Source organism: Camellia sinensis, chromosome 9, assembly GCF_055761805.1.
Source record: "Camellia sinensis isolate YWXY chromosome 9, ASM5576180v1, whole genome shotgun sequence".
NCBI classification, from domain to species: domain Eukaryota; kingdom Viridiplantae; phylum Streptophyta; class Magnoliopsida; order Ericales; family Theaceae; genus Camellia; species Camellia sinensis.
Window position 1 is genome coordinate 24,562,546 of NC_138969.1, and position 17,496 is coordinate 24,580,041.

General features: G+C 43.2%; 1 protein-coding gene across 1 annotated transcript in view; it reads left to right on the forward strand.

Moving 5' to 3' along the window:
* The window catches only part of LOC114304784 (uncharacterized), a 29,418-nt gene that overhangs the window by 6,031 nt on the left and 5,891 nt on the right, over nt 1-17,496 (forward strand). The window contains exon 3 of the mRNA XM_082888850.1: nt 17,184-17,403. Coding sequence (XP_082744976.1) covers nt 17,184-17,403 — 220 coding nt within the window. The remainder of the gene's footprint in view (nt 1-17,183; nt 17,404-17,496) is intronic.

Here is a 17,496-nt window from a genome sequence, read left to right on the forward strand (position 1 = left end):
TTATGTGACTATATAGGTATGGAATTAAGTTTCTAGGATGTTGATCGGGTCTTTGGGTTTCTGGGAGTCCTGTTGAAAAGGCACTTATAGCGATCTCGGTTTTCCCTCCATTGATTATAGTATTCTGGACTTGGGTTCCGTGGTGTTGGTTGTTATTATGTCCTGTTTCCGTTCTTTAATTCTTTGTGTATGAGTTTCAGGATGTTTTGGGCAAGTTTGTTACAGGTTTGGTGTGATTGGAAGCAAATGGTTGCTGTCCAGTTTTTAGTCTCTTCGCTCAAGCCAGGACTTTGTCGCTCGAGTGAGCCTTGTGTTGTTGCTTCTTCGCTCGAGCGAGTTTTGAGTGTCTTCAGGTTTTGTTCAGACACAGCCTTGGGTCGAGCGAGCGAGCTGTATGTTTTGGGTTTCTTCGCTCGAGCGAGCTTTTCTTCGCTCGAGCGTGCTTCTGGGTTGCAGACCTGAAGCTTCGAATTATTGGCTCAAGCGAGGCTTTCTACGCTCGAGCGAGTATTCTTTGTGTCTAGTCGCTCGAGCGAGCCTCTGTTATATCAGTGCACAGCAGCGGGATTACACTTCACTTTTTCATCTCCTCTTTTACACAAACCCTAGATCCGACTTTCTCTCTCTCTACACATACCTTCTCTCTAGGGTTTCATCTAGTTTTTGAGTGTTTCTACCCTAATCCCTTTGTAAGAAAGATAGAGGGTCGCGAGGGCTTCACTTTAATCTAAAAAATAGTGGATTTGGAGCACTTTGGGTTTTCATCTTCTTCTCCTCTGAGCTCCGAATTTGAGGTAGGGATAACTACTCACTTTTATGATCTTTGACATAAACTTTCAGTCATTTTGATTTAATGTTGAAGTTGGGACATTTTGGGTGTTAGGGTTTCAAAATGTATAAGAGAGGGGTTTTGTTCTTTGGGCCAATACATGTGTATTTTGAGTCTCAAAAGGGGTTATTGTTGTTTATTGTTGATATTTGAGCCTTTGGGTCAAAGTTGGGAAAATAGGGAGAAAAGTCCTAATTTAATGTTATGAATTAATTTACATAATTAATTTGGGAAAGTTATGAGAATATGAAGTTAAGTTGGGAATTATGAAATTGGAGAATTATAAAGTTGAATGGAGGAGTTGGATAATTTAATCACTCACCCATGGGAATGTTAATATTCTATTGGTTTAATGCATTTATTTTCTGTTTAGAAATAACTGTTTTGGGCTATCGGTGGAGGATAGTCTTGATTGTTGTAGACACTATATGTTGATTAGGGAAAACTGAAACTAATCACGTTGAATATGTCATTGAATATGACGGTCGGAATAATATTTCGAATATGTGTATTGATTTATCATTGTATATGATAAGTGTTTATATACTTTGTATTGTGTGGGAGGAGATAGGGGATGTACTCCACAGTTTGGGAGGAGATAGGGGATAGACTCCTAAACCGGATATTATTTGGAAGAAAATAGGGGATAGGCTTCATTGATACAGTAAATATGTGTATCTATTGTGAAGTATGGAATTGTTTTAAAATGACATTGATACAGCAAATATATGTATCTATTGTGAAGTATAGAAGTGTTTTAATATGACATAGATACAGCAAATATGTGTATCTATTGTGAAGTATGGAAGTGTTTTAATATGACATTAATACAGCAAATATGTGTATCTATTGTGAAGTATGGAAGTGTTTTGATAATGAGTTGTTATCTCATTTAAAAATGAAGTGCTTTAATATTAGTCGTAGTCTCATTAAATTGTTGGCCAGGTTCTGAGCGATGTTATGAATTGAAAATTTGATAAGTAAAGGAAAGTGGAAATGAAATATGGACATATCTGTCATGGAATTGGATTGTGGTGTACATTAGTTTGTATGAGTTAAACATTTATCAAATGCTAATGTTTTAGTTAATGCTCATATTATGTTTAGCATATCTCTACTGTGTGTTGGCTCACCCTATATAAGACATCATTTTCAGGTACAGGTGATATGCCGCCTCCAAGGATATAGCTTGGGAGGTTGTAGAAGCTGAAGGCTTCCTTTTGTGATTATTTTGTGTATTACATGTAAATCGAGCCAAGGGCTTATTTTGTGCTTTGAGTTAGTACTCTTCTATTTGTAACCAAGTGTTGGCTTGGAAAGTTGTAAGCCCATAGGGCATTTACTTTTGATGTCAACATGTAATACTTTTGTAATGAATACTCTGATAAATAGAATTATGCTTTATTCTCTTAAGTTTATGGATATCTCGAATGTATGATTTATGGGTTTATTTTGAGGGCGTGACAACTTGGTATCAGAGCGTACCGGGTTTGAATACTTTGGGTATGCTGGCAGTGGTTAGTACCACAATGGGTTTCTCTCGCTTGTTAGAGACTTAAGTGTAATGTTATGTACTTACGTGATAACATGCTTATGTGACTATATGGGTATGGGATTTAATTTCTAGGATATTGATTGGATCCTTGGGTTTCTGGGAGTCCTGTTGGAAAAGCACTTGATCAATGTTGTTTCTAACTGGAACTCTAGCAACACCTCGGGACTGTTATTATCCGGAAATAAAATTCGTAGGTGTTTATGTGATTATGTGCTTACGTGAAATGAATTACTGTTGTCCATGTATTAGGACGCGAGTGTTATAACTTCGGCACATTTATGGATGTGCTAATGTTCTTCGTTACCTTTATTAGGATGTTAGGACGAGGACGTTGAGGTAGGCAAGGTAGGCCTAGGAGGCAAGAGATGCCTATACCGGATGAGATTCTGGCGCAGTAGGAGGGTGTTGGTCAGGCCAATGTGGCCGAGCCAGTAGGTCAGCAGGCCATGGGCGCCTTGACTCGCGAGATGGCAGGAGCATTGAGGGAATCCATGGACATTCTCAGAGCTGAGAATCAAGTCCAGGCCCATGTTACTGAGGCAGGGCCTTCTTTTCTGAAGAGGGAGTTTTTCCGGTCTAATCCGAATGAGTTTCTGGGGGATCCGAAAGAGCCACTTAAGGCTGATAAGTGGCTGGAGCAGATGACGAAGACGTTTGAGATCCTTGGCATCGAAGGCGGGGCTTTGAAGGTGACCTTAGCGTCTTTCCAGCTGAAGGGAGACGCGGGTCAGTGGTGGAAGTTTGTGAGGGGCCGTATTGGAGGGACTTTGGAGGCCTTCGTTGTTGTCTTTCAGGAGAAGTTTTTGCCCCCAGCTGTTAAGGAGAAGTTGAGGGACCAGTTTTGTCAGCTCAAGCAGCTGAGTATGCCTGTGGCCGAGTTTGAGGCCGTATTTACCAGTTTATCCAGGTTCGCACCTGAGCTAGTGGTGTCTAAGGAACGCCGTTGTCTTGAGTTCGAGAAGAAGTTGAGGCACGGGCTTAAGACTAGAGTTGTGGGGTCCATGACTCGAGAGTATGGATGCCTTGTGGATGCTGCGGCGCATCTTGAGATTATTATGCAGGAGGAGGAGGAGAGGAAGAGAGGCTCTAAGAGGAGTCAGGATGGTCAGGGGGATGGTAGGAGGCAGAGGGGTTCTAACCCTCAGCAGCCCCAGGGTGTTTTTGTGAGATCTACCTTTGCAGTGCTGAGTGCAGGTTCTGGAAGAGGCGGTCAGGGAGACATTACTTGTTACAAATGTGGTCAGCTGGGCCACAAGTCTCCAGCTTGCCCGCAGAGGGGAGGAGGTCAGAGAGCAGCTTCATCTTCGGCTCGTCCTCAGAGCCAGAGTCAGGGCATGGACTAGTCGCTCTCTTGTTACCAGTGTGGTCAGGCGGGCACCTGAGGAGGTTTTGCCCTCAGTTGAGTGGCACATCTGGTGCATCTGGTTCGAGGCAGACTCAGAGCCATCAGCCAGCTCAGTCAGTTCAGGCCTCGAGGGCCAATCAGGGGGCCTCATCGTCCCAGTTTGTGCAGCAGTCGTACGCTCCAAGGGGTGAACAGGTAGACCAGAGACCTTCAGGGCCTGTGTATGCTGTTACTGCGCAGGATCTTGTACCAGCTCCATCTTGTGAGAGGTACCTTTTTGTTTTGCAACTCGGTTGCCAATGTGTTGATTGATACGAGTGCATCCCATTCCTTTATATCTGCTGTATTTGCATCTATTTTGGGGTTGGAGTTGGCGCAGTTAGCATCTCCTATTTGTGTTGTATCACCTGTTGTGGGCGAGTTGATTTTGAAACAAGGGTGTCGAGGCTGTGATATAGAGGTCGCCAACCACCAGCTTCCATTTTCTTTTGTAGTTATGGCTATGTCAGGTTTTAATGTGATTTTGGGTATGGACTGGTTATCGTCATACTGGGCTGTTATTGATTGTTACCGCCAGAGGGTCACTATATGTACCTTGAGCGGGGATTGTTTCCATTTCTTGGGGGATCGGGTCGGTAGTGTGCTGCCACCAGTGTATGATCCATGGGGGCGGAGTGAACTTAGTGGTCTTCTCGCTAGCTTCATGAGTAGTGAGTGTGATGAGATCCAAATTGAGTTACCCAGAGTGGTTTGCGAGTACTCGGACGTCTTTCCCGAGGATCTTGTTAGTTTGCTACCCCATCGAGGTGGAGTTTTCTATTGATTTAGTGCCCGGCACGGCGTCGATTTCCATGGCACGTTATCGTTTTGCCCCAGCCGAGTTGAGTGAGTTGAAGATTCAACTCCAAGAGTTGCTAGATAAGGGCTTTATCCGCCCTAGTACTTCACCGTGGGGAGCACCGGCCCTCTTTGCTAAAAAGAAAGATGGTGCCTTGAGACTTTGTATTGATTACCGAAAATTGAATCGGGCTACGGTTAAGAATAAATACCCTATGCCCCATATAGATGATCTGTTTGGCTAGTTGAAGGGGTCCCGTTGTTTCTCTAAGATAGACTTGAGATCGGGTTACCACCAGTTGAGGGTCAGGGAGGAGGATATTCCGAAGACAGCATTCCGTACGCGGTATGGCCATTATGAATTTCTGGTGATGCCTTTTGGGCTCACTAATGCACCGGCAGTATTTATGGACTTGATGAACCGGATCTTCCGGGAATTCTTGGATCATTTTGTAGTCATTTTCGTGGACGACATTCTGATTTATTCACCTTCTGAGGAGGAGCATGAGGGACACTTGAGAGTGGTGCTCGAGTTGCTTTGTGTCCATAGGCTATATGCCAAGTTTGGAAAGAGTGAGTTTTGGCTAAGAGAGGTCAAATTCTTAGGCCATGTGGTCTCTAGGGAAGGGGTGTCTGTTGATACATCCAAGATTGAGGCAGTGCAAGATTGGGCACAGCCTAAGAGTGTTTTTGAGATCCGCAGTTTTCTGGGATTAGTTAGGTATTACCGCCAGTTTGTGAAGGATTTCTCCAAGCTAGCTTCGCCGTTGACTAGGTTGACACGGAAAGGGGTCAAATTTGTATGGAGTGAGACTTGTGAAAAGTCGTTCCAAGAGCTGAAAGTTAGACTTACTACGGCTCCAGTGTTGATTATTCCGGAGAGAGGTTTGGGTTATGCAGTATATTGTGATGCCTCACGAGAGGGTTTGGGTTGTGTGTTGATGCAAGAGGGGAAAGTGGTAGCCTATAGCTCACGGCAGTTGAAAATACATGAGAGAAATTACTTTACACATGACTTAGAGTTAGCCGCAGTGATTTTTGCCTTGAAGATTTGGGGGCACTACCTTTATGGTGAGAGGTTCGAGGTATTCTCGGATCATAAGAGTCTGAAATATCTGTTCACACAGAAAGACTTGAACTTGAGGCAGAGGAGGTGGATGGAGTTTATTGAGGATTACGACTTCGAGTTGCATTACCATCCGGGGAAGGCCAATGTTGTGGCCGATGCCCTTAGCAAAAAATCCATTAGTGATGTAGCTTGTATAGCCATCCGGGAGTGGGAGATGTTAGGTGCACTTGGTGAGTTTGACTTGCTTCTGGGCGAATCTGTTGAGTAGCCTACACTTGTGGATCAAGTGTTAGAGGCACAAAGAGGTGACCTTAAGGTAGAATCCCTCCAGAAGAAGACCTCTAGTGGGAAGGCTAAGAAGGGTTTGACTGTGTATCCCGACCTGAGTGTGAGATACCAAGACCGTTTGTTTGTGCCGGAGTCTTGCCGAGAGGAGGTACTCCGAGAGTTTCATTATTCGCGCCTTGCGGTGCATCCGGGAGGCACTAAGATGTATCATGATTTGAGTCACCAGTTCTGGTGGCGGGGTATGAAGAGAGATGTGGCAGTTTTTGTGTTGAAGTGCCTTACTTGTCAGCAAGTGAAGGCCGAGCATCAGAGGCCAGCAGGTTTTTTACAACCCTTGCCTATTGCCGAGTGGAAGTGGGAGCATGTCACGATGGACTTCGTTGTAGGTCTTCCGAGGACTCAGCGAGGTAGTGATGCTATTTGGGTGGTTGCAGACTGGTTGACTAAGTCGGTGCACTTTATCCCTATGCGCGTGAGATTCGGTAGATCATCCTGCCGACTTGTATGTTCGGGACATAGTGAGGTTGCACGGGGTCCCAGTGTTGCTCGTCTCAGATAGAGATCCGCATTTTACTGCTAGGTTGTGGCAGAGTTTGCAGAGTGCCTTGGGCACTAGGTTGACTTTTAGCACGGCTTATCATCCTCAGACTGACGGGCAGTCTGAGCGTACTATTCAGATCCTTGAGGATATGCTTCGCGGTTGTGTCCTTGACTTTAGTGGGTCGTGGGAGAGGCACTTGCCCTTGGTGGAGTTTGCCTACAACAATAGTTTCCAGTCGAGTATCGGTATGGCACCGTTTGAGGCCTTGTATGGCCGACCTTGTAGGTCTCAAGTGTGTTGGGCCGAGGTGGGTGATGCACCTTTGTTGGGCCCGGAGTTGGTTCGGGAGACAACGGAGAAAGTTGAGCTTATCTGTAGGAGGTTTGTTACAGCCCAGAGTCGCCAAAAGAGTTATGCCGACTGTAGGAGGAGGCCTTTGGCATTTGAGACGGGTGATCATGTCTTTCTGAAAATATCACCTAAGCGGGATTTGATGAGGTTTGGTAAGAGTGGGAAGTTATCCCCTCAGTTTATTGGCCCTTTCGAGATCCTTGAGAGGATTGGCGAGGTTGCCTACTGTTTAGCTTTGCCGCCGCAGTTGTCTGGAGTGCATGACGTGTTTCATGTTAGTATGCTTCGGAAGTATGAGCCAGATCCGTCACATGTATTGGATTGGACCGACTTAGAGGTTGATGAGGATGCCTCGTATGAGGAGAGACCGGTGCGGGTCTTGGATAGGCGGGATCAAGTCTTGAGAGGCAAGACCATTCCCTTGGTAAAGATTTTGTGGAAACATCACGGAGTGGAAGAAGCCACTTGGGAATGTGAGTTGGATGTCCGTGAGAAATATCCGGACTTGTTTATTAATGTTTAACCATGTATTGGGAATTTTGTTGTATTGATAAACTTTAAGAATATTGAATATGTCTTAAGTTGTAAAACATTGTATATGTTTCGGTTTATGGAGGTATTATTGTATATGCCTTGAAAATGGAAGTTTATTTTAGCATTGTATATGTTAAATGTGTTGTAGAAATGCAAATGTATTATTGGCAATATGTTATGGAATTGTGAACCATGTACATTGAGAATTGTTGGATCCGAAAAAGATGCATGTTGATAATACATGTTGGAACATATATTGTACATTGTCTCTTAAATAGAGATGGGATGAACGGTAATGGGTCAGGATGTGGAATGTTGAATTGTAACATTGTTGAAAATTGAGAAATCTTATTTTTCAAAACTTGTACCTAATTTTGGGGACGAAATTCTTTAAGGGGGGAGGTTATAGCGATCCCGGTTTTCCCTCCATTGATTATAGTATTCCGGACTTGGGTTCCGTGGTGTTGGTTGTTATTATGTCCTGTTTCCGTCCTTTAATTCTTTGTATATGAGTTTCAGGATGTTTTGGGCAAGTTTGTTACAGGTTGGGTGTGGTTGGAAGCAAATGGTTGCTGTCCAGTTTTTAGTCTCTTCGCTCGAGCCAGGACTTTGTTGCTCGAGCGAGCCTTGTGTTGTTACTTCTTCGCTCGAGCGAGGGTTTGTACGCTCGAGCAAGTTTTGGGTGTCTTTAGGTTTTGTTCAAACGCAGCCTTGGCTCGAGCGAGCTTTTCTTCGCTCGAGCGAGCGAGCTATATGTTTTGGGTTTCTTTGCTCGAGTGAGCTTTTCTTCGCTCGAGCGTGCTTCTGGATTGCAGACCTGAAGCTTCGAATTGTTGGCTCGAGCGAGGCTTTCTACGCTCGAGCGAGTATTCTTTGTGTCTAGTCACTCGAGCGAGCCTCTGTTATATCAGTACACAGCAGCGGGATTTTACACAAACCCTAGATCCAACTTTCTCTTTCTCTACACATACCTTCTCTCTAGGGTTTCATCTAGTTTTTGAGTGTTTCTACCCTAATCCCTTTGTAAGAAAGATAGAGGGTCGCGAGGGCTTCACTTTAATCTGAAAAATAGTGGATTTGGAGCACTTTGGGTTTTCATCTTCTTCTCCTTTGAGCTCCGAATTTGAGGTAGGGATAACTGCTCACTTTTATGATCTTTGACATAAACTTTCAGTCATTTTGATTTAATGTTGAAGTTGGGACATTTTGGGTGTTAGGGTTTCAAAATGTATAAGAGAGGGGTTTTGTTCTTTGGGCCAATACATGTGTATTTTGAGTCTCAAAAGGGGTTATTGTTGTTTATTGTTGATATTTGAGCCTTTGGGTCAAAGTTGGGAAAAGAGGGAGAAAAGCCCTAATTTAATGTTATGAATTAATTTACATAATTAATTTGGGAAAGTTATGAGAATATGAAGTTAAGTTGGGAATTATGAAATTGGAGAATTATAAAGTTGAATAGAGGAGTTGGATAATTTAATCACTCACCCATGGGAATGTTAATATTCTATTGGTTTAATGCATTTATTTTTTGTTTAGAAATAGCTGCTTTGGGCTATCGGTGGAGGATAGTCTTGATTGTTTTAGACACCGTATGTTGATTAGGGAAAACTGAAACTAATCACATTGAATATGTCATTGAATATGACGGTCGGAATAATATGTCGAATATGTGTATTGATTGATCACTGTATATGATAAGTGTTTATATACTTTGTATTGTGTGGAAGGAGATAGGGGATGTACTCCACGGTTTGGGAGGAGATAGGGGATGGACTCCTAAACCGGATATTATTTGGGAGGAGATAGGGGATGGACTCCATTGATACAGCAAATATGTGTATCTATTGTGAAGTATGGAAATGTTTTAATATGACATAGATACCGCAAATATGTGTATCTATTGTGAAGTATGGAAGAGTTTTAATATGACATTGATACAGTAATATGTGTATCTATTGTGAAGTTTGGAAGTGTTTTGATATGAGTTATTATCTCATTTAAAAATGAAGTGCTTTAATATGAGTCGTAGTCTCATTAAATTGTTGGCCAGGTTCTGAGCGATGTTATGAATTGAAAATTTGATAAGTAAAGGAAAGTGGAAATGAAATATGGACATATCTGTCATGGAATTGGATTGTGGTGTACATTGGTTTGTATGAGTTAAACATTTATCAAATGCTAATGTTTTAGTTAATGCTCATATTATGTTTAGCATATCTCTATTGGGCATTGGCGCACCCTATATGGGACATCATTTTCAGGTACAGGTGATATGTCGCCTCCAAGGATGTAGCTTGGGAGGTTGTAGAAGCTGAAGGCTTCCTTTTTGTGATTATTTTGTGTATTACATGTAAATCGAGCTAAGGGCCTATTTTGTGCTTTGAGCTAGTATTCTTCTATTTGTAACCAAGTATTGGCTTGGAAAGGTGTAAGCCCACAGGGCATTTACTTTTGATGTTAACATGTAATACTTTTGTAATGAATACTCTAATAAATAGAATTATGTTTTATTCTCTTAAGTTTACGGATATCTCGAATGTATGATTTATGGGTTTATTTTGAGGGCGTGACAGCACTTGATCACTGCTGTTTCTAACTGGAACTCTAGCGACGCCACGGGACGGCCATTTTTCGCAGACGAAATTCGTCTGTGTTTACGTGATTATGTGCTTACGTGGAGTGAATTACAGTTGTCTATTGTATTAGGACACGACTGAGATAGTTTCGGTACATTTGTGAATGTGCTAATCTCTTTGATATCTTTATTAGGATGTTAGGACGAGGTCGTGGTGGTAGGCATGGTAGGCCTAGGAGGCAGGAGATGCCCATACCAGATGAAATTCCGACGCAGGAGGAAGGAGCTAGTCAGGCCAACGTGGTCAAACCAGTAGGTCAGCAGGCCATGGCTGCCTTAGCCCGTGAAATGGCAGAGCATTGAGGGAATCTATGGACATTCTTAGGGCTAAAAATCAGGTCCAGGCCTATGTAACTGAAGCTGGGCCATCTTTTCTAAAGAGGGAGTTCTTCCGGTTGAATCCGGACGAGTTTTTGGGTAATCCTAAGGAGCCACTGAAGGCTGATGAGTGGCTAGAGCAGATGACGAAGACGTTTGAGATGCTTGGCATCGAAGATGGGGGGTTACGAGTGACCTTGGCGTCCTTCCAGCTGAAGGGAGACGCGGGTCAGTGGTAGAAGTATGCGCGGGGGCGCATTGGAGGGACTTGGGAAGCTTTTGTTTGAGCTTTCCAGGACAAATACTTACTGGCTACAGTGAGTGAAAAGTTGAGGTATCAGCTTTCTCAGCTTAAGCAGCTGAATACACCAGTGGCGGAGTTTGAGGCCACATTTACTAGCTTATCTAGGTTTGCAACTGAGTTAGTGGTAACTGAGGAACGTCGTTGTTTGGAGTTCGAGAAGAAATTGAGGACCAGACTCATGTTCAGAGCTGCTGGGTCCATGATTAGGGACTATGGGCGCCTTGTGGAGGCTGCAGCCCATCTTGAGACTATTATGCATGCAAAGGAGGAGAGGATGAGGGGCTCCAGGAAGAGTTAGGATGGCCAGGAGGACAGTAAAAGGCAAAGGGGTTCTAACCCTCAGCAGTCCCAAGGAGCGTATTCGAGGTCTACCTTTCTAGTACCGAGTTCGGGTTCTGGAAGAGGTGGTCAGGGAGACATCACTTGTTACAAATGTGGTCAGTTGGGCCACAAGTCTCTAGCTTACCCGCAGAGGGGAGGAGGGCAGCGAGCAGCTTCATCTTCGGCTCGTTCTCAGGGCCAGAGTCAGAGCAGAGGCCAGCCACTCACTTGTTATTAGTGTGGGCAGGCAGGGCACCTGAAAAGGTTTTGTCCATAGTAGGGTGGCGCATCTAGTGCGTCTGGTTTGAGGCAGACACATAGTTACCAGCCAGCTCAATCAGTTCAGGCCTAGAGGGCCAATCAGGGAGCTTCTTCGGCTCAGTCTATGCAGCAGTCTTATACTCTGAGAGGGGAGCAGGTGGATCAGAGACCTACGGGGCGCGTGTATGCTATTACAACACTGGACCTTGTACTTACTCCATCAGTAGTGAGAGGTACCTTTCTGTTTTGCAACTCGGTTGCTAATGTGTTAATTGATACGGGTGTATCCCACTCTTTTATATCTTCTGCATTTGCATCTGTTTTGGGATTGGAGTTGGTGCAGTTACCATCTCCTATTTGTGTTGTGTCACTTATTGGGGGTGAGATGATTTTGAAGTAGGGGTGTCGGGGTTATGATATAGAGGTCGCCGATCGTTGGCTTCCCTTCTCTTTTGTGTTGATGGATATTTCTAGTTTTGATGTTATTTTAGGTATGGACTGGTTATCATCATACCGGGTTGTTATAGACTGTTACCGCCAGAGGGTTACTGTATGTACCTTGAGTGGCGAGTGTTTTCATTTCTTGGGAGATCGGGTTAGCAGAGTTTTACCACCGATGTATGATCCGCGTGGGCGGAGTAAGCTTAGTTGTCTTTTCGTTAGCTTTAGGAGTAGTGAGTGTAATGAGACCCAGACTGAGTTGCTAAGAGTGGTTTGTGAGTACTCTGACGTTTTTCCCGAGGATCTTGTTAGTTTACCACCCCATCAAGAGATCGAATTCTCTATTGACTTAGTGCCTGGCATGGCACCGATTTCCATGGCACCGTATCACTCTGCCCTAGCTGAGTTGAGTGAACTGAAGGTTTAACTCCAGGAACTACTAGATAAGGGTTTTATTCGCCCTTGTACCTCGGCTTGGGGAGCACCGGCCCTCTTTGCTAAAAAGAAAGATGGGGCCTTGAGACTTTTGTATCGATTACCGAAAGTTGAACTGGGTTACGGTTAAGAATAAGTATCCTATGCCTCGTATAGATGATCCGTTTGATCAGTTGAAGGGATCCCGTTGTTTCTCTAAGATAGATTTGAGATCGGGCTACCATCAATTGAGAGTTAGGGAGGAAGATATCCCAAAGACGGCATTTCGTACGCGGTATGGCCATTATGAGTTTCTGGTGATGCCTTTTGAGCTAACCAATGCCCCAGCTGTGTTCATGGACTTGATGAACCAGATTTTCAGGGAGTTCTTAGATCGTTTCGTGGTCGTCTTTGTGGATGACATTCTAATTTATTCACCTTCTGAGGAGGAGCACGAGGAACACTTACGAGTGGTGCTGGAGTTGCTTAGAGCCCATAAACTATATGCTAAGTTTGGAAAATGTGAGTTTTGGCTAAGAGAGGTTAAGTTCTTAGGCCATGTAGTATCCGGGGAAAGGGTGACTGTGGATTCATCCAAGATAGAGGCGGTGCAGGATTGGGCACAACCTAAGAATGTTTTCGAAATTTGTAGTTTCTTGGGATTGGCCGGGTATTACCGTCAGTTTGTAAAAGATTTGTCTAGACTAGCTTCGCCTTTGACTAGATTAACGCGGAAAGGGGTCAAGTTTGTATGGAGTGAGACTTGTGAAAAGTCATTCCAAGAGCTTAAAGTTGGACTTACCACCGCTCTAGTCTTGATTATTCCGTAGAGGGGTTCGAGTTATTCGGTTTATTATGATGCCTCACAAGAGGGTTTGGGTTGTGTGTTGATGCAAGAGGGGAAAGTAGTGGCCTATGGCTTGCGGCAGTTGAAAACACACAAGAGAAACTACCCTACCCACAATTTAGAGTTAGCAGCGGTGATTTTTTCCTTAAAGATTTGGAGGCACTACCTGTATGGCGAGAGATTTGAGGTATTTTCTGATCACAAAAGTCTGAAGTATCTGTTTACACAGAAGGACTTGAATTTGAGGCAGAGAAGGTGGGTGGAGTTCATTGAAGATTATGATTTCGAGTTGCACTATCATCCGGGGAAAGCCAATGTGGTGGCAGATGCCCTAAGTAGGAAGTCTATCAGTAGTGTAGCTTGTATAACTATCCGAGAATTGGAGATATTGAGTGCCCTTGGTGAGTTTGACTTGCATCTAGGCGAGTTTGTTGAGTCTACAGCCATGTTTTCTATAGTTGCACAACCCACACTTGTGAATCGAGTGTTAGCAGCACAGAATGGTGACTTTGAGGTAGAATCCCTCTGGGAGAAGATCTCCAGTGGGAAGGTAGAGAAGGTTTGACTGTGTATCCCGACCTGAGTGTGAGATACCGAGACCGCTTGTTTGTGCCGGAGTCTTGCTGAGAGGAAGTACTCCAAGAGTTTCACCATTTACGCTTTGCAGTACATCCAGGAGGCACAAAGATGCATCATGATCTGAGTCGCCAGTTTTGGTGGAGGGGTATGAAGAAGGATGTGGCAGTGTTTGTATCAAGGTGCCTTACTTGTTAGCAAGTGAAGGCCGAACATCAAAGGCCAGCGGGTTTGTTGCAACCCTTGCGTATAGCGGAGTGGAAGTGGGAGCATGTCACAATGGATTTTGTTGTGGGTATTCCGAGAACTCAACAGGGTAGTGATGCCATTTGGGTGGTAGTGGACCGGTTGACTAAGTCGGCGCACTTTATTTCTATGCGCAAAAGAGATTTGATAGATTACCTTGCTGATTTGTATATTCGGGACATAGTGAGGTTGCACGAGGTCCTAGTGTCGATTGTCTTAGATAGAGATCCGTGTTTCACTGTCCGGTTGTGGCAGAGTTTGCAGAATGCCTTGGGCACTAGATTGACTTTTAGCACAGTTTACCATCCTCAGACTAACAGGCAGTCCGAGCACACTATTCAGATACTTGAGGATATGCTACGAGGCTGTGTCCTTGATTTTAAGGGGTCGTAGGAGAGACACTTACCCTTAGTGGAGTTTGCCTACAATAATAGTTTCCAATCGAGTATTGGCATAGCACCGTTTGAGGCCTTGTATGGCCGACCGTGTAGATCTCCAGTGTGTTGGGCCGAGGTGGGTGATGCACCTTTGTTAGGCCCAGAGTTGGTATGGGAAATGACGGAGAAAGTGACACTTATTCATAAGAGACTGGTTACAGCCCAGAGTCGCCAAAAGAGTTATGCTGACCGTAGGAGGAGACCTTTGTCTTTTGAGGTGGGTGATCACGTCTTTTTGAAAATATCACCTAGATAGGATTTAATGAGGTTTGGGAAGAGTGAGAAGTTGTCCCCTCGGTTTATTGGCCCTTTTGAGATCCTTAAGCGGATTGGGGAGGTTGCGTACCGTTTAGCATTGCCGCCACAACTATCCGGAGTTCATGACATGCTTCATGTTAGTATGCTTCAGAAATATGAACCGAATCCATCACAAGTGTTGTATTGGACCGACTTAGAAGTAGATGAGGATGCTTCGTATGAAGAGAGACCGGTGAGGGTCTTGGATAGATGGGACCAAGTCTTGCGAGGCAAGATAATTCCCTTGGTCAAAGTATTATGGAAACATCACGGGGTCGAGGAAGCCACTTGGGAACGTGAATTAGAGGTCCGAGAGAAATATCCGGACCTGTTTGTTAATGTTTGAGTATATGTTGGAAATTTTGTTTTGTTGATGAACTCTAAGAACATTGAAAATGTTTTGGATTGTAAAACATTGTATATGTTTTGGATTATGGAAGTATTGTAATTGTTGAATATGTCTGGGAAATGCGAGTTTAATTTAAACATTGTATATGTTGAATGTGTTTTAGAAATGTAAATATGTTATTAACATTGAATATGTTATGGAGATATGGAATATGTGTATTGAAATTAGTTGAATTTTGAAGGGATGCATGTTGGTAATGTGTGTTGAGTTATATCTTGTAAAAATTGTTCTCTTGAGAAAAGATGGAATGACCGGTGGGTGAGTCATGATGGTGAATGTTGAATTAAAATCACGTTGGGAATTGAGTAACCATGATTTTGAAACTTGTATTAAATTTTGGGGACGAAATTCTTTAAGAGGGAGAGGTTATAGCGATCCAGGTTTTACCCCGACCTTTGTTGTGTACCGGACTCGGGTTCCGTGGTTGTATGTTGTTGTCTAGGTCTTGTTTTCTTCCTTTTACTCTTTGTATTTGAGTTTTGGGACTTGTTGGCTAAGTTTGGAACAAGTTAGTGGTGAGTTGGTATAGGTGGTTACTGCCCAAGTTTTGGCTTCTTCGCTTGAGCGAGGCTTTTTGCACTCGAGCGAGCCTTGGGTTTTTGCTTCTTCGCTCGAGCGAGGATTGAAAGTCCTCAGGTTTCTTTTTCAAACGCAGCTTCCGCTCGAGCGAAATTTCTTGCGCTCGAGCGAGCCTTGTGTGGTGTGTCTCTTCGCCCGAGCGAGGCTTCTTGCGCTCAAGCGTGCGTCTGTGTCTCTGTAAGACCTGAAGGTTGGTATTCTTCGCTCGAGCGATCTTTGTTACGCTCGAGCGAGCCTTGTAGAATCGTTTCTTAGCTCGAGCAAGACTTGTTGCGCTCGAGCATGCGTCTGCGTTGGTACAGACCTGATGCTTCGCATTGTTCGCTCGAGCAAGGTCTTTTGTTGTATCTAGTTGCTCAAGCGACAACTCCTTCGCTAGAGCAAGCCTCACATATATCAGTTCGTAGCAGAGGTGAACTTCACCATTTTTTATCCTCTTCCTTCTTCAAAACCCTAGATCGACAGTTTCTCTCTCTAAACTCTCTCTCTCTCTACAAATACACCTTGTTCTAGGGTCTTTCTATCCTACTCTCTTTGTTAAAAAGTTAGAGCATTGCTTGGGCTATCTTTTGATCTGAAAAAGTTTGGATTTGGAGCATCTTGGTTTCTCTCTTCTTCTCCTTTGGGCTTCTCAATTTGAGGTAGGGATAATCTATTCTTTAATATGAGCTTTGACATGAATATTAGTTATTTTGTATAAATGGTGGGATTTGGGAAGTTTGGGTAAAGTTAGGGTTTGAGTTTGAAATTATGAAATAGTGGTTTTCTATTTTTGGGCTCCATATGTATGTGAGGTGTTGAAAAGAGAGTTGTTTGTGTATAATGTGTAAAATTTGGCCTTGGGTGCAATATTTGAGAAAATGGGGAAAATGCCCTAATTGAAATTATATAAATTATGTGTATAAATAATGAAATCAATTGTGGAATTGGGGGAAAATGTGATTAAATGGTGTAGTTAGATTGATAAATCACTTACTTATGGAAAAGTTGAAAAATTATCTGTTTGATAAATTTATTTATCTGTTTAGAAATAACTGTTTTGGATTATCGGTGGAGGATAGCCATGATTGTTGTAGAAACTGCATGATGATTAGGTAAATTGAAACTAATCAATTGGATTATGTCATTGAATACGGTGGTTGGATTAACGCATTGAATATGTGATTTAATTGGTCATTGTATATGACAACATGTTTAAATACATTGGATATGTATCTTTGTTTGGGAGGAAATAGCGGATGTACTTCATTGTTTGGAAAGAGATAGGGGATGGACTCCATTGATAATTAAGTTGGCCGGAGTGTCCAGGATGAAAGAACCGAAAATCTTTTATATATTTGGGTATCAGTTCCCTTGAACGTAGTTCCGCAAAATGACAAGTGAATGGAATTGTACGAATGATCTTTATGATTGAAGTGTTGATATATGAGTTGTAGTCTCATTTTGAATTGTTTGGATAATAATGAACTATATCAATATTGATTGGTTATGAAAAGGGTATAAGTTGGTTTTCAAGTGTTAAACATTTATCGGATGCTAATGCCACTACTAGAAAAGGGAGCTTTAGCCACAGAACCTTTTGCGACGGTTTGAAAATCATCGCAAAAACTATATTTTTGCGATGGCAAACAAAGTCGTTGCAAAAGTAATTTTTTTGCGACGGAAAATCCAATTCCATGACAAAAAATAGTACCTTTTGCGACGATTGTTTACCGTCGTCTTTTTTTTGCGAGTGTTTTATTTTTTTAGCGACGCCGTTTGTTCCACCGTTGCAAAAGGTTTTTTTTTTTTTTTTTTCCTTCGCCCTGTCTCTTTCCTTCTCTTCTACCGTTTCAGTATCCTCTCCCATCAGATCAACAAAAAGGAAAAAATCGTCCATTCCAGAAAAAAACCTAGTCGTCACTCTGTCTCTCTCGCTTCCAATCGTCTATCTCGCAGCCCCAACAACACCAGCATGGAAGAGTTCCAGGTGACCCTTCTCTCCTCTCCTTTTCTTTCCTCTTACACTCGCTCTCATAGACCCTCACAATATCTCTCTCTTGCTTTTGCTCTCGCTGTCGCG